Source organism: Ascidia mentula, chromosome 2, assembly GCF_947561715.1.
Source record: "Ascidia mentula chromosome 2, kaAscMent1.1, whole genome shotgun sequence".
In the NCBI taxonomy this organism is placed as follows: Eukaryota; Metazoa; Chordata; class Ascidiacea; order Phlebobranchia; family Ascidiidae; genus Ascidia; species Ascidia mentula.
Genome location: NC_138567.1, coordinates 7,636,409 through 7,652,057, shown reverse-complemented (window position 1 = coordinate 7,652,057; position 15,649 = coordinate 7,636,409). Strand labels below are relative to the sequence as shown.

Here is a 15,649-nt window from a genome sequence, read left to right as displayed (position 1 = left end):
ATAAACGCCCCTTTTCCTTAGTATTTGGTCGCAGACGCGCCAAGGATCGTCACCCCCGCCCCATTCTCTGCTCGTTTAGGGAGTGACCGCATCCGAATAACGGAAATGCCGCGGTTGGGTCGAAAACAGGAGAAACTTTTTATATGTTGTGTGACAGTGACCCTTGTCAAGGCATGTGGACGTAAAAAGTGGATTTAATTCGTCGTGAGACAAACATGCTACATGTTGTTTCCTTTCAGGGTTAGTCTGTCCCGTTCTTACAGTGCCCTGTGCGTTTTTAAGTGGATCAATTTATGAATTTGAAGTGTTGACATCGGCGTAATGTACAAAGTACATGCTAAATCGATATCCCGCAGTCGTTGGTTAAGGCGTGCAATAACATCGGCTGTAGTTATTTAAAAAATAAGTATAGTCTTACCTTTTCGTGAGTAGGCGCGACAAAAGTCTGGGACAATGTGTAACGTGCTGCAGTGACGTACATGGGAAACCCTTAAAATTTTTCAGAAGGTTTTGGTCCCGCCATCTGTTTTTCTGTCTCGGTCGTCATAAACTCCACTGTATTCCCGACACACGCGGAAACAGCCGCTTTGTGTGACTCGCCATTGGCGGACAGTGGCGTAATACGAAAACGACTACGTTAATGGTGCACTGACCAGTGGAGGTATTTTGCTTGTCATTAAACTGCGTTTGATCTACGCTACAAATCACCGCACGGACGCTTTTAATTGTTGCCACAAACGCGTCAGCCTAAAAATTATTGTCGCCAGATAAATTCCGCTGCTCGCTCAAGCGCGACCGCGTCCACCACGAGCCGATTACGTCATGTCGTGCCCTGTCGTTCAGTGGCCGGCGATCGGCTCAATACCACGATCCTGCCAAAATTGGGGTCAATTTGTGGCGATTAGCCCGAGTCGAAGCGGACGTTGTACTTGTGGTAGCAGTTAACTGCCGAATACCTGAGCGCTTATCGTAATTGTACGCCTGTGTGCTGTTCCAACGATGACTGTTTTAGTTGTGTGGGTGGCCGGCTGTATGGCGTGGGATCACCGTTAACTAATTCTTACTTTTGTGCGTTTGTGTTACTGTTACTTTGCCACGTCAAATCAGAACGGGTTTGGGGGTTTCAGTTTGTGTTATTAGTTAAATGGTGTGACTAAGCAAGCATTAAGTGATTAGAAAACCGTCCGATAAACTTAGTTCGTGGGTGCATCGCACCTTTTACTGAACCTCAAGTCATTCAAGGACATTTCCGGCTTTAAGTTGGCATTGCAGACAACCTCGCAGGTCGCTTCCAAGATTCGCAAGACCGAAGTCTTACGACAGTCATTGGAAGCGACTCAATGGGCGCAGGTGTGAAATTGGCAAGAGGAGCTTGGCAGGAAGCTGTCAGGCGATCGTTCGAACCTCACTTGAACGTACTAGTGTCGTCACCTGCAAGGCGTCGCTACTATAGCGGGAAAAACAAACCCATGACCATTTTTAAAATCGCCATGTAAGGACGCTCGCTGTCGACGCCTGTCAATAGTTTTATAGACTACCGGCGCCTCGTACGAGTGCGCAATAACGGTTTAACAAGTCAGTTTGCGTAAGGTGTGTATTGAGCGACGCCAGATCAGTCGTTACGTTGCAGAGAAGGGAGAACTTCACCTCGCGCGATTCCTGAGCAAACTAACCGACTCGCGAACGCCCGAGTAGCTGTTTCCCGCGCCGCTACTTCAGTTCCACGCTTAGCGGTCTTGTGGAAACAGAAAGAGGGCTTTGTGATATTTTGGACGTGTGTTCGGCAGTATTTCGAGTTGTTGATTTTGGAAAGATAAGGAAGATTGTTTTGGAATGATGGAGCTTACCCACAATAAGTCTATTGTTCTTGGCCAAAGTTGGCCGTCTTTTTACATTCGCGCGTTTGGCTAAATCAATAGTTTCCAAGCGTCATTAAATATGAAATTGCAAACTCTTTTGTTATCTGGTTTGTAACTGATCGTTGACTTGGCATGCACAATTTTGGTAGATTTTAAATGATGTTTTCTTGTTTACAAGGCGTGGTCTCCCACAGAACAGTTTTTTGTTTGAAATCCCACCAGGCAAATATGTGAAACAAAAATAGTTCACCTTTTAAATAATTTACACCTAAACGTATTCGCCAGCGCCAGGCCAGATAGAAATAGATAATATCGTCTGCATGATACTGCTGCTCAAAATCGTGCCATTGTGTAACATATCAGTTGCCGTCGTCGCTGGAGCGAACGCGTCACAAAGGCAATAAAATAACCCTTGCGCTGGTGTTGGCATTCTTTATCGGCTGCAATTGTTGCAACTTGAATCGTCGTCTTGGGCGTCGTAAGTTTGACGAGCGGTTATCTAGCTCGTAACTACGACCTTCAGCTTTCGCTCTATTGTGAACGATAGCCGACGTAGATTAGGGTTCGTATTGTCGTTAATACCTTTATATTTTTTTGTTCCCTTACTGGAGCCGAACATGTGAAGGTTTGATGAAGATCATGCCAGTAGGTAGGGTTTCTCTATAGTGGAGAGAGCAGCATTTAAACAATTCCCAATGATGCTCAACTACCAGAAGTAGCATGCTTTGGTTACAAGTTCATAATGCCCTCAGTATTGCAGATTCTTGACTTATAGTGAAAGAGGTTATACTTTTTTTAAACAAACATCCGAAATGCGTGAGTATTTATTGCAGTGAGCTCAGTTTGACGATAAGCTGATGCCAAAGAACAACAGTAAGTGTCGAACCGCGTGGGAGCCGCCATATCGCCACGTACTCATGCTGCCTGACAAGATCGATCGCAAAGGTTACGATACCAACGCGTTGGCGCGGGGGTTTAAGTAACAAAAGCCTCCATAGGCACTCTGGGATCAGTCGAAATTGATGGACATCAAACGCGATCCAATCAATTATCACTGATAATCTACAAACACTGTAACCACTTGGAACGTTGTTGTGGAGCATGGATCGTCAGTGAGAACGTCGTTGAAACGACAGGTGTTGTTCAGTTTAACGATGGAGCCTGGAACGGTTTTAGCGAGCTATTTTAGTACGGGCGCTATGTCGCAGCGAAGTGAAGGCAGGCAACGACTTTCAGTTTTTGGGATTTTGTGGCTTTACTGATAAAAGGTAACTTTGTGAAATAGGCAGAAAGGGCATGTTATGTTGCTGTCACACCGGTTAGGAGTCGACAAGCTTTGTTTGAAAAAGGTCATGCGATTTTAATCCACCTAATGCTTGAACCATTGTCACTTGTGCATCAATATCGTGCGTTAAAACACTCAAGAGGCAAAAACCAAACGATCAAAACACTAATGTTCTGTCGGGAAATCTTGTTCCACTAAACACCACGTTGTCAGCATACGTCGATGTTGTCTTTTTACTGTTGTAGTAATGAGAAGTGCACGTGGTCACAGGGCGCAAAAAATTTCACCAACCATTTCTCATATCCCTGGTGAACTTAAAATAGCCTACAGCTAAATATGTCCAATACACAGGCACTTGTTACTGTGACGGACCCGGAGTAAACATGTCAGTCATCTTGTCATGGTCATGTCGAAATCTTGCGATATTCGAGTGTGACGTCATGCGCTCTCGTAATATGACGTTGCGTTTTTAGGAGTTCCTTTTAAATACAACTATTTCATTGTGGCTTACGCAACCTAAACCTTGTGTTAGTGAACCGTACAGACAGTGTTGTAGTAGTTACTCATATATAGGCCGGCCTGTCGAGTTTAGATACAGTCTTCATGCGCGTCTTGATGGCCTTTACATACGCGTCTGTCTCTGAATTGACCTAAAAACCTGACATATTTGAATAAAGATATAGCTGATCGACAGGCTTGTGTGTCATGCCTGTCGCCCAGCACTGGCGCGCATCGTTTTCTGCGTAGATCACCCAGGCTAGTTTGAACAGATGCTAGTTTTGGATAGTAATTGATCAGATGCAGTTACAAGAAGACATTTAGACGATCTTAACAGGGATTTTGTTTGTAAACAGTCCGAAATAAGGAAAGTAAATGAGGTTCGACGGAAGCCTTCAACCCAGATGGTGTTTGGTAAAATAGGGTTTCGCATTTCTCCTTCTGTGGGCGCAGTCAAACAGACCATTAGGCGTTCCCCAAGAATCCCTGGAACCCGTTATTTGTCGATTCCAACCGGAGGCATTCTAAACCGGTTGGCGCCCGGAATTGCCGGGTTCCCTGTGTCCGTTTAAACAGACGCGAGGCCCCGAGAATAGATCGGTAATCTCGCACTGGTTACCATAGCTCCAAGCTTCGTGGAATTCAGTCTGCAAACGCTGCTAAGCTCCTTACAGGGTCGCCTGTAATTTGTCGCTCTAGCGTATCGTCGTTGCCCGAACAATTACCTGCGTTAATTAACGGCCTCGCCGTAAGCCGCGTATAATTGCGAGCTTGTCCGCTACCCTGTGGTCGGCCTGTGTTTTGTACGCAACACGGCCAGTGCAGCACAAACGTTGGTAATGTTTGCATAATGGGAAGTTATGTCGTGATATTTTCTTTCGCGGGAGACCTGATTTGCAACTCATGGGCCTGGTCCAAGTTTTAGTAAGACGGGCAATCCAAGAAAATGAATACCAACATGCTGGGAAGATTGGAAATCGCGCGAGAATCGCGAGCCTAATTTTTGCGAATTGCTCTTTGGTCGAGCAATTACTCTGGGTCGTAAATAAACAATGCGCTGGCCCGTATCGCCCGCTTGCGTCTTATCGCTCCAGTTCTTTCGTAGCGAGATCCCAGATGGAAAAACGCTCGCACCGCTATCAAAACATGTCTTACATTCACGAGTGACATCCACCGCTGGGTCCCATTTGTCCCGTCGCTTTTCACACCTGTGTACGGGCGACAAGACAACACCATTGGTGTCAATAGCTGTCGTAGCCGATCGGATGTTGCCCGTCCGGGCGGACTCGCATCGCCGCGCGTGTGTAGCGGACTGTGACTTATGCGCTTGCCGAAGAAGGCCGCGCACCTTTCTGCCTGGCATTGAACGGCGTCGTTGCGCAGCGCACAAGATTTATTATTAGACCCCGGGGCTTGCGGTCGGTGGAGGTAAAATGGATCGCCGTGCTTGAGTGTGGAAGCATTCGCGCAAAATGTTTCGTTGCTTTGTCTAAATGCAGGAAATTAGATGCAGGACCGTAGCTTACAATGAATGAATAGTGAAAGGGTATCTCATTATGTGTGTTTTTGTCGTATTGAAAAGTCGAACAGTCAAAGTGTTCAGCAGCAGTATCAGTTATTTGTTCCACTTTATTTCAAACAGTATTTCAAAAATATTCAGAACATGTTCGCTTGTTTTCAGCAGATTTTCCGCACATAAGCTATAGGGATACAAACATATCTCCTGTACACATTAAGTATTCTCTCCGCGTTTGCATAATTCATCGCGGCATCAAAGCCATGAAGCACCTTGTGGCCGTTGACCACCACTCTGATGGAAATTTGTCTCTCAAAGGCGATCCAGTGGTACTTGATATCAAGGTACGTATGCACAGCGTCACGTCTCCAGTCGGCCGATGTTGGTTCTGGTCGAGGTCAAGGAGCGTTAACAGTTCCACTGGCAACAGCTTATAATCTGAATGGGATTAAAATCAAAGGTGGTTTCGGCACGGCGCCTGCTTTTGATATGGTCTGTGCATCTTTGAGGCACGCTGTTGCTAATTCAACAGGTTTAAGTGAAGCATCGTGACTAAGGGCAATGGTATATGACAGAAAAGGGTCGGGTATCTATCAGGCGATATATGATTGGGCGCAGAAAAAATATACGCCAACGCCTTGCAAAGCAAACTCGATTTAGTGCTAAGGCATGTCGCATACAAATACCGTTTGCACAACGATACCACGTTCCTGACATGTGTGGAGAGATTGTCGTGACATTCGGAAGCTCCAGAGCCGAACAAATATTTGCTCTGGCCGCCGAGAAGATTGACGGTCGCCCTCGATTGGGCTCTTCACGTCGCGATAAGACTTCCCGCGGTGGCTTTGAGTTTATCTCCAGTCTATCCATCGCCTCGCAATCTGTTGCAGATATTGCGATTGCGCGTTGCACTGACTTTTCTCTGATATGATACTTAGGGATATGCGTTTTTTTAATGTTTAAATGTTTTTTTCTAGGATGAGAACACAAAACTGCGTGAACAGATGGACGTTATGATGATCACCATGAAGCAGAAAGACACAGACAAGTCGCTTTTGCTTAGTCGACAGAATAAATTCGCCCAGGGTAAGTAACAACGAATGTTGCATTAAGTAACAACGAATGTTGCAAACAATAAAACCAATTTACATGTATAATCTAACAGACATCGACACCCTCTCGAACGACGACGGTCTCAGTTCTTCATTGGACGACCTCGCGTCTGGAACCAGCGGCGACGCTCTGCAATCCACATCAGTGTCGCGATCCACCTCCACCGAGAATCTGCTGGACGATGGGTCTGTCTCATACATACACGCAGGTGATTGTCATGGCGTTGGTATGCATGTGTGAAAGCAATAGCCCGTTTTGTACAGGGGCGGACTAAACCTGATACAAGTTGCGTTTTGTAACCGTGGTAAAATTGTTGCTGATTTGTAAACCCGATAAATCCTTGAGTCAGTCTCGTATCTCACAGAAGGGATTTTGGGTAATAAGAAGGGTGTCAGCTATTGTCTTCTGTACGCGCAACCCTGCCCACGCACAAAACCCCACGCTTTAGAAATAATGCCGTGACTTAACCGCTCGGCTCGCAAAAAATGCCGCAAATTCCGCCTCGGGCCGCGCGATTCTCCCGATTTTCAAACCGGCCGCAAAATGCAAGTCTTCCGCCCGAAAATCAACTTGTTGTCTTTCAAACTCATCAGCGTCACGGTCCGATGATAAAACGTCAGAGGGTTGCGTGAGCGAGTCTTCGTCGGTCACGGTTGCTTGCCTCACCGAGCGCATCCATCGAATGGAGGAGAGTCACATCAGCACCAACGAGGAGTTGGAGGCCACCGTGCAGGTACATACACCCTGTGTATTTCGTCACATTCAGTACGCAGCACCCTGTGTGTTTTGTAAGCAACGCCGTTCGCGAAGACTGGACACTGAAGAAATGAATAATTGCATTGAATGGAGCTGAAGCATTTCAAATCATTTAATATCTTTGAATTTAATTTTGTCATGTATTTGCAACCCTTTATAACAAGAAAAAAACACTTATTAGGTAATCTTCTTCGTCTCTCCTGTTATATTGCTCCCATAACACCCGAATCAAAAATTTAAAAATCAACCTAAAATAGCTGCATAGTGCACCATTCATTTAACAATATTCCTGCGCATTCGTTGTACGGATATAGCGGTAACTTTTCTTGTGGAATAATGTGTTGACAAATAACAATACCAGACGTACATCAGATAATGTGAAATCATCCGGAAATGTTTTGATTCTCGCATGTGAGCCTGGCATTTTGTTCTTCCAGAAATAGAATGTCATGACCTCACAGCACAATGCGTTTTGGTTTCGGATAGGTTATTCATCCACATGGCTTAATGTCGCCGTGTGCAACGACATTCACGCTTTGCATTCTGTTCATAGCCTTAAATTCGCATCTTATGAGGAATAGATTTTCTAGCATGCACAGTATTTTTACATGGAAATTTGAATTCCATTCGTTTTAAAAACGCCGCATGCTCTGCAGTTACAAAGCAAACACCCTTAATCATATTTAGCCTCTTTATAAAGATACTAGAAGTTAAATAAATTACACAACAGAAGTAAACGTTTCGGGTTAATTGTTAAAGGAGCTGACAGACCTGCAGAAGTCGGTCCCCGAGCTGACGATCGACAACGACCGCCTGCAGAAGGAAAAGGACTATTTGCTCGAAAAACTCGCCATCGCCGAGAAGAAGTTGTCCGAACAAGCTGCCGAGTCCGAACATTTAAGAGTAAGTCACAGTTTCCATATATCTGGTCATTCGTTCATGCTGGCACGACGTATTACGGGTCGGTTGCGTCCGACTTGTCAATCCATCTTTCAGCGTTGAGTTTAGTGTGTTGCGCGTTCGCAGCTGTGGTAAGTTCGGGTCGTTGTGGGTTGATTGAGGAAACACGTTGGCATGACATCATTACCTGGAAGTTTGCCTCACAAACAACGTCTTTAACTGCACTGTTCTAAAGGCGAAATTTGAAAAAAATATTTGCTTTTGTAAACATCCGTTTATGAGTTGGTATTATTCTTGACTCTAAAAGGCTCGTGTCACACGTTGATCTATTAATGCTACACACTTTTAAACGCAGCTTCACCCCATATGCTATTTACGTGTAGTAAGTGTCCTGATGTCCCACTACAAAGCCATACATCAACCCTGCCCAGCCTGACGTGATTTATCCCCATCCGTAATGCATTCGCCAAACTGTTAAACAAACAATGGCGCCGACGCTCGGAATAGATTTTTAACGAGAGAACATAAAGTGCGCTTGCGTTGCGCAATTGCCACGTTGCGAGTGCACACATTTTATTACTAGTTCACTTTGCGTGGTTTATGGTCTTTCGCTTTGAATCGAGATTGCCCGCAAGGTCAACCGCTCCACGTGCGTTATATTTTTATAGAGTGAGTTAATGCACTCCACATTGTTACTTTGAAGTTATACTTCGAATTTTACGGCATTGTATACAGTAGTTGCCTGGTAACGATTGAGTGCATTAATGTAAAATGAGGCCGGCCGGCGTACTCCTTAACCTCGTCTGCATTTCCACTTAACACCGTGTATCAGATAGGTTCATTCGCCTATACATGGGTACGAGATCGTGCGTTTCTATGAAATAAGTTGCCCGCATGCATCCAAGAAGCATAGTACCTCCGCAGAAGCACGCTTTACATGGCAATGCATTGACAGCGACCACAAAGTGTATATTACTCATCAAAAACACAAACAAGCGAGTAAATGTTTCGCGCGAACGCAAGCGCAGTGTGAAAAACGTCACATCAGCTCGTTTCCTGCCAGTGCAGGGACTGCAGGTGGGGAGTGAGGCATTACTCACCAAGCAAGGACCGTTCTCAGGCCGCTTTCCCAGGCTCTTGACGTAGATACGGCCATTTGGTCAACCCCGAGCCGACACAAGACGCCTACCATTATTTATTGAACGAAGCGTGCGCTGAGACACCGGCCAATGACTGGTCGCTCTCTCTCGCGGTGAACGCGTTCCCTTTTTTCTTTTTCTCTCGCGCTGGGAATTATGTATCGCTCTCGCCCCCGCTGTTGAGTCATTAGGCAATCCGTGCGGGCTTGGTACGCGTTGTTGTTTTTGGTAGAGAGGAAAGCCGTCAAAGCGAGCGTTTCGAAACCTAGCGTGATTGCTCATGTTGTTGTTTATCGAAGTTTGAGCTTCACAACGGATTATCTCTACTTGTTACTCGCCTGCAATCTTGTAAACAGATGCTACGCAAAGTTGAACATTACGTTTTCAGCACAGACCTCTATGTTTCGAATTTTGCAGCGAATGATATAAATTAATAATCTTGTGTGATGTGATGCGTTAAAAACTGAAAGCGTATTCAGTTAAGCGCAGCTTACAGCAGCAACCCTACTTCGCCAAAGCGAGTTAGCGCAAGCGACAAAAGCCGGCTCCGCGCTCGGCCTCAGTTAAAGCAAACGTGTAGTGACAGGAGTTGCCCCGTCGCCGATGTTGTTTACAGTAAGTATAGATCGTGGAATTCCCAAGCTGGGCTAACCGGGTCGTCCACTTGCAGCAAAACAATACAAGCGTTGTTCGTTGTTTTCGTGGATTAAGACCGAGTAAGTGGAAACGAACCGGTTTGACCCCCGCAGACGACTTAGCGTCCAGCAAGGGGTTCGCGGAGTACATTGGAATGACATTTCACGAACTGGCGCAGAATCGGGCAGTTGTCCAGGGATTGTCATGGCTACACTACCGGCCCTGCCAACTTTCTTGCGACAGAGTGAAAGCCCGGTGGAAGTTTATTTGGTGAAATCGTTCAATGCGTTGCGCAAGATGTTGACAGGCGTGGTGTAGAAGCCTAAACAGCGACGAACTAAGTGGACCTGTTTATTACGTTAATTCATGGGCAGTATTGTTTCGATGCAAATGTGGAAATTATTTCTGGCAACGTCAAACCGTCTCATGTAGTTAGGATTTTGGAATAACTGGGCTGTTGTTAAACTGTTGAAGCACATTAAGCGCGATTAAGACATGTTTTATCAAAATTATAGCATAAAAACGAACCTTAGGTCACCCATACAACTAATAAAGGTCTTCGGTGGTCTTGTATTCACCAAATTGTGTTTAGTACATAAATTGCCCAGGGTCATGAGCCAAGGTTGTTGGGTAAGCCAGAACACCGCGGTTTAATCACGCGACGCTGCAGGTTGCCAAATGGGGTTTTCATCAGGTTAAAAACGTGCGCTGCGCAATTATTTCCCGTGCAATCTCGCAAACTTGAAGCTCGATCGATCGGGCCAGTGTTCACTGCAACAGCTCGATCGATCGGCTCTTCCTGCTGCTGTTGCTGTTGCTGCAAACATCCAGCAAGAAAATATCCAGCTACCTGCATGCAGTGCAGCCGCAGCGCAACCTTTGGTAATTTCACCAAAATCCTCCAGAGTATAAAATCGCGTATCTGCACTCAGTGTGCCTGTTTTTTGTGTGTTAATTTACATGCACCGCATATTAAAACGTGGGTGGCTTAATCCGCATCCGCCAGTATTCTATGCATATTTGGTGGCCCGGGACAACCAGTAGTGGGTCGACGTACTCAGATACTACGTCACAAGAGTAAACGTTTGGTCTAATGCCCGGTCGTTGTTCTTCCCATAACTGGAGAGTGTTTCACAAGCGTGGCATTATCTCTCGGCGTGTGAGTTAATGGTTAACTCTTGACATGTAGCTTCCTAGGCAGCAGCAACTTGAGTGTTTTTGCGCACTGCGCTCCACTAGTCACGCGCCAAAGGCGTGATTTTGTGCCGACCGGACGCAACATCGGTTCTTATTGCTTGTTTGCCCTATAAGATAACGTCAAGTGGAAAATTACTTTGCGCAAGCGCAAACATTGGGCGCAGGTGCCCTTTCAGCTTATTTGGTGCTACCAAAAGTCTCAATATTTTTTTAACCAACGTATGGCAAATTTTATGTAGCAGTCCAATGCGACCAGTTCACGTAGATTGTAAATCATGTTAACGGTGAAAAGGTGCTCTTGGAAGGTCAGTGGTTCGTTAGTCTGTATGCTAGCTTATTTGCGCCAAAGATACGCCAACGGGTTGAGTGTCCAGTGACATTCCACAACCTGTGTTGTTTGTCGCGACCTTCCGTTTGCTGACCCAAGCTCATTAAATCTCATTAAACGGTCGAAGTTTGCGCGAGCAACGATTACTGTGTTTGTCGACATTGTTGCAGGTACTTAGTCGTGCAACAGGCTGCCAGTTGTTACAGTTGCAAAATTGCAATGCAGATGTAAGAGACGATTTCGAAACGAAATGTTATAAATGTATTTTTTGTGTGTGGGTTGCTTAGAGACTTAGGCTTGTGTAACTCTTCCTGATTCTTTTGCTGCGATGATACTAACTGAAGGAACGGTGCTGCAAAGCCCATTGCATGTCTCCACCTCACAGAAAGTGAGTCGATCTGAACCAAAATACCATAGCTCTGAAAAAATGTAAAACAACGAACTGAATTTTCGAAGATGCATAAAAGTTTATAACATCGGGAATCTATTATCCTCATTACGCCTAAAAGCAACGTTTAGGCGATTATGAACAACACAAACTCATGGTAAACAACTCTTTATTTTCACAGGCCTTGGTGTCGGACCACCTGAACGACGACACGAACCACAGTGATCTTAAGGAACAGTACGTACACTTGCTCAACGAGCGCGAGCAGCTCATCCAGATCCAGGAGTCCATGAACAAGGAGCTCCGCGTATCAGAGGAGGAGCGCAAGAAGTCCCAGGAGCTCAGTGATGCCCTCAAGGAGCGACTGCGTCATCTGGAACGGGAACTGTCGCAATCTAATACCGAGAGATCTATCTTGGAAAAGCGCTTAAAGGTAGGGGGTTGGGATAATAAACTGGCTAGAATAATGTTCGGTATGAAAGATTTGGGCCTCACACCGCTTGTCATTGGGTATAAATGCAGAACAAACAATAGTTTTCGTTGCCGTTTTGTTTTTTATCTGTTGTTGTGTGTTAATAAGCTGGCCAATTGTCCTTCTCCTGAGAATTAAACACTTGTTGTAACTGAATACAGTCGTTTTGGGTCTTTATGAGAAGCCTAGTTTTTAATCTCTAATTTATAAAGCATGTAAATACGCATGTTTGTTCCAGTTTTCGTGTTGTTTTAACGCAAACCTGCATCCTCTCACAGGAAACCAAGGCATGCATGGAAGAAGAACACAACGACGCGATCCAAAAGCTCGAAGAAGAGTTGCGCAAGGAGAGGCAGCGAATCATCAGCATCACCGGATCCTTACAGGGCGAGGACTCCGCCAAGAACATGCTCGAACTGATGGACGCTCTGCAGAACGAAAAACAGGTACGAGCAAAACGTTTTTGTCATGAAACATCATAGAGTGTTGATATATATATGTTGTTGTATTATATCGTGTACATGTTGCTGACGTCCAAAGGGCCTGTGTCGTAATAGAATCGTAAATTTAATTTTTTTTAGACGTAAATTAAATGCTACACGTTGAAATACCATGCTCATAAGGGCAACAATTAAAGCGAAGCTATAGCAGCGATACTAGGCTGAACAGCATAACAAGGTCACAACATTTATCTGTTGTTGTTATGAAGGAGTTGGAAGACAACTTCCTAAGGATGGAGGACGACCTTGTTCAGTGCCAGCACGAGAATGAGAAGTTTGATGCTAGGGTCGCCGAATTAGAGGAAGAACTAGAAGCAACTAACGCACGGGTAAGTGGTAATCTTGATTGCTTTAAACACTTGCTTCACTCACTTCATACATTAAAATAGACATATTGTGGAAGTGGAACGGGCAAAATATATTTTGGTCTGCTGAATTGTTGAACAAAAAATATATTCTATTCATATTTGCAACCGCCATGTGAAAAAGAAGGCAATCTTGCGCACGGCGTTTTAAATTTTCCCCAAATAACCAAACGGTCCACGTTCCGAAAGATGTTTATGAAGTCATTAGATTGTTCGTCAACTTAAATCGCCTCGCCTTTGGCATTGGAAAGCCGAGCAGTTTGCTAGCTTGGCATCTTTGTCGCCCAGACAGATTATATTTAAATTAACTCCCAATGCTTTGGAGCCCATATTCCCTGTGTAAGTCACGAGTCGCTTTTTGCGTTGGTTTGTGTAAAAAACTTGACACGCACATGGGAACATATTCTCCAACACGACCTGGTGACTGAATTTTGGTCACGGGGCGATCCGAAAATAGGCGGGCCGCCACCCATGATTCAGGTCCATAAGGATATTTCGAAGAAGGGCAAAGTACCGTTTAAGAATCTTGAGTATCGCCCTTTGTTTTTGCTGCCAAAGCGGTTTTGCGAATGTGTGATTTCCGGGTGGTATTTATAAACGAGCTCGTTTTGAAGCTTTTCCGAAATAAGGCCAAGCAGTATAATGTGCTTACTGCTATTATGCTTTACTTTAATTTTAGCAAAGCTGCTAAATTCGTGTTTTGATTACCATAAATTTATAGTGAATGGTTATTTTAATTGCATAAATGCGTAGTCTTAAAATTTGGTGACGTTTTTATTTAGAACAGCGCGCCTACTATTGAAAATCAAAAAATGGTAATTTTAATCACCGGCTTACGAACATAGAAATAAGAAATGGTCTAATGTGTTGGTACGAACGTCATAACTGCTCCCTTAAGCAATGACGCAATACCTTGATCACAGAAATTAGAAGTCATAAATTGCCGATAACGGTTTTTATTAAAGATATACCGTGCGTTATAAAGTATGTTTCACTACGCCTGCGCTATATACGACGTCATAGCCGTGCGTAGTTAAATTATGTCATTTCCGCAATCTCAGCAGATAAAGTATAGTCGCGGTGGTTTATTGATAAAACCTTGCGTAAGCGTTTTAATCACTTGATCCAGGTGTTCTGCACCATTTTCTCAACGCTCGGCAATAGCAAAACAATATTACAACACTATTACGAGCAGATTTTTTTGTCAGTACAACAATCAGTGGTGGTCGTAACTAAAATGGAGCAGAACAAGCGGTTCCACTGTCGTTAGTCCTGTTTGTGGCAAACTCGACACAATATAACTATGACATGACAACTAAACATTGGCAATTTTTTTACAGTCGAAGAAAGACCTTTCTGAACTTTCGGACTTAATCGACCGCCTTCAAGAGGATTTGCGACTTAAACAAGCCAACTTGGATGAGATGAACGAAACGCTGTTTGTGATGGAAGACTCGGTGGAACAACACATCGCTGTTAAGAAACACGACAACCATATCATCCAGCAACTTAACAACCAGATATCGGGGCTCAAGGTACGTTTCCACTCTGGAAATATTAATTCGCGAAAGATTTAAAAAGAAATATGGATTGAATGTTCCGTTTCCTGTGTAGGAGGAGCGATTCCGTCTGGAAAAGGAGATACAGCAGCTGAAAAAAGAACAACGAACACAAACTGAGGAATGGAAGCAGTTCCAGGCTGACCTTCAGATGGCTGTCATGATTGCCAATGACATGAAAGCTGGTGAGATCTTCGTATCATTGTAGCGTAGTTTTGCATGGACGTGAATACACATGCAGCAATAACTTGATTTCTTCATATAAACCATTGAGTTGATGAGGAAAGTAGGTGAACAGTACCTGGTCAAAACAAAATGCTTCTCCGAACTGTTGTAAATGCATCTAATGAGACTATATGATGGCAATATAATGAGACTCTTGCTTGTGTCTAACGTAATCTTCTATGCACAGAAACCCAAGCCGAAGTCGCAAGGCTGCGGGAGGACAACCAATCTCTCGACGAAACCGTTACCAAACTCCGCGTGGAGAACGAACAGTTGAGGAGGAGACGGGTGTCATCTGTGTCCGCATCATCCGCTGCCATATTGGAGGCCGCCGCTCTCCGCCAGGGCGTGGGACGCAACACGGTTGAAAACAACATCGCCGTACTTCGCGAGGTAAGCGTCAGGCTCGATGTGTAATTAACATTAATTCGCTTTCATGCGCTTTATTCACGACCTCGTCGATTTTCGCAGAGTTACAAACGACGCACAGGTGAAACTTCACCCGGAGTCCAGAGCCTCATCAAGTCCTTCGACAGCCAGGCGTCCACTCCAACTCCCGGGGAAGCCCCTTCATCACCCACCCGCGTGCAACCGCCACTGGTCCCCTCCAACAGCGTCCCGGCAGACCTGGGTGCCGCGCCGTTTAGTCCAGTCAAGACCCAAGCCCCAAAACTTGCCCAAGTCCCAGTACGGGGCGGTTCGAGCCCCATCACTGCTACTGTAAGCCCGATGCAGCGCCACCAATCGATGAGCGCTATCACGACGTCCATGTCGCAAGGTGGCACCCCTCCCTCGGCCTCGTTCGCCACCAAACTGCAGACGAGTTCGAACGGCGACTCGGCGGCCAGCAGCAAGCCCGGTACACCGGACAGCAACCGTGGAGGTAGGTTTAGTTGCTTTGTAGGCTGTAGAT

The 15,649-nt window shown here is 45.2% G+C and overlaps 1 protein-coding gene across 4 annotated transcripts in view; it reads left to right on the top strand.

The window, feature by feature from the left end:
- LOC145890563 (cytospin-A-like) overlaps positions 1-15,649 on the top strand; it is a 31,272-nt gene that overhangs the window by 13,949 nt on the left and 1,674 nt on the right. For 3 of the 4 annotated variants that reach the window (XM_082981671.1, XM_082981673.1, XM_082981672.1), the window contains 11 exons: positions 6,136-6,244; positions 6,324-6,479; positions 6,865-7,004; positions 7,787-7,930; positions 11,797-12,048; positions 12,366-12,533; positions 12,797-12,916; positions 14,293-14,487; positions 14,567-14,696; positions 14,924-15,129; positions 15,208-15,619. In XM_082981671.1, coding sequence (XP_082837797.1) covers positions 6,136-6,244; positions 6,324-6,479; positions 6,865-7,004; positions 7,787-7,930; positions 11,797-12,048; positions 12,366-12,533; positions 12,797-12,916; positions 14,293-14,487; positions 14,567-14,696; positions 14,924-15,129; positions 15,208-15,619 — 2,032 coding nt within the window. Of the gene's footprint in view, positions 1-5,328; positions 5,503-6,135; positions 6,245-6,323; positions 6,480-6,864; positions 7,005-7,786; positions 7,931-11,796; positions 12,049-12,365; positions 12,534-12,796; positions 12,917-14,292; positions 14,488-14,566; positions 14,697-14,923; positions 15,130-15,207; positions 15,620-15,649 lie in introns of those variants that run through there. The other variant, XM_082981675.1, reaches the window with a different exon arrangement.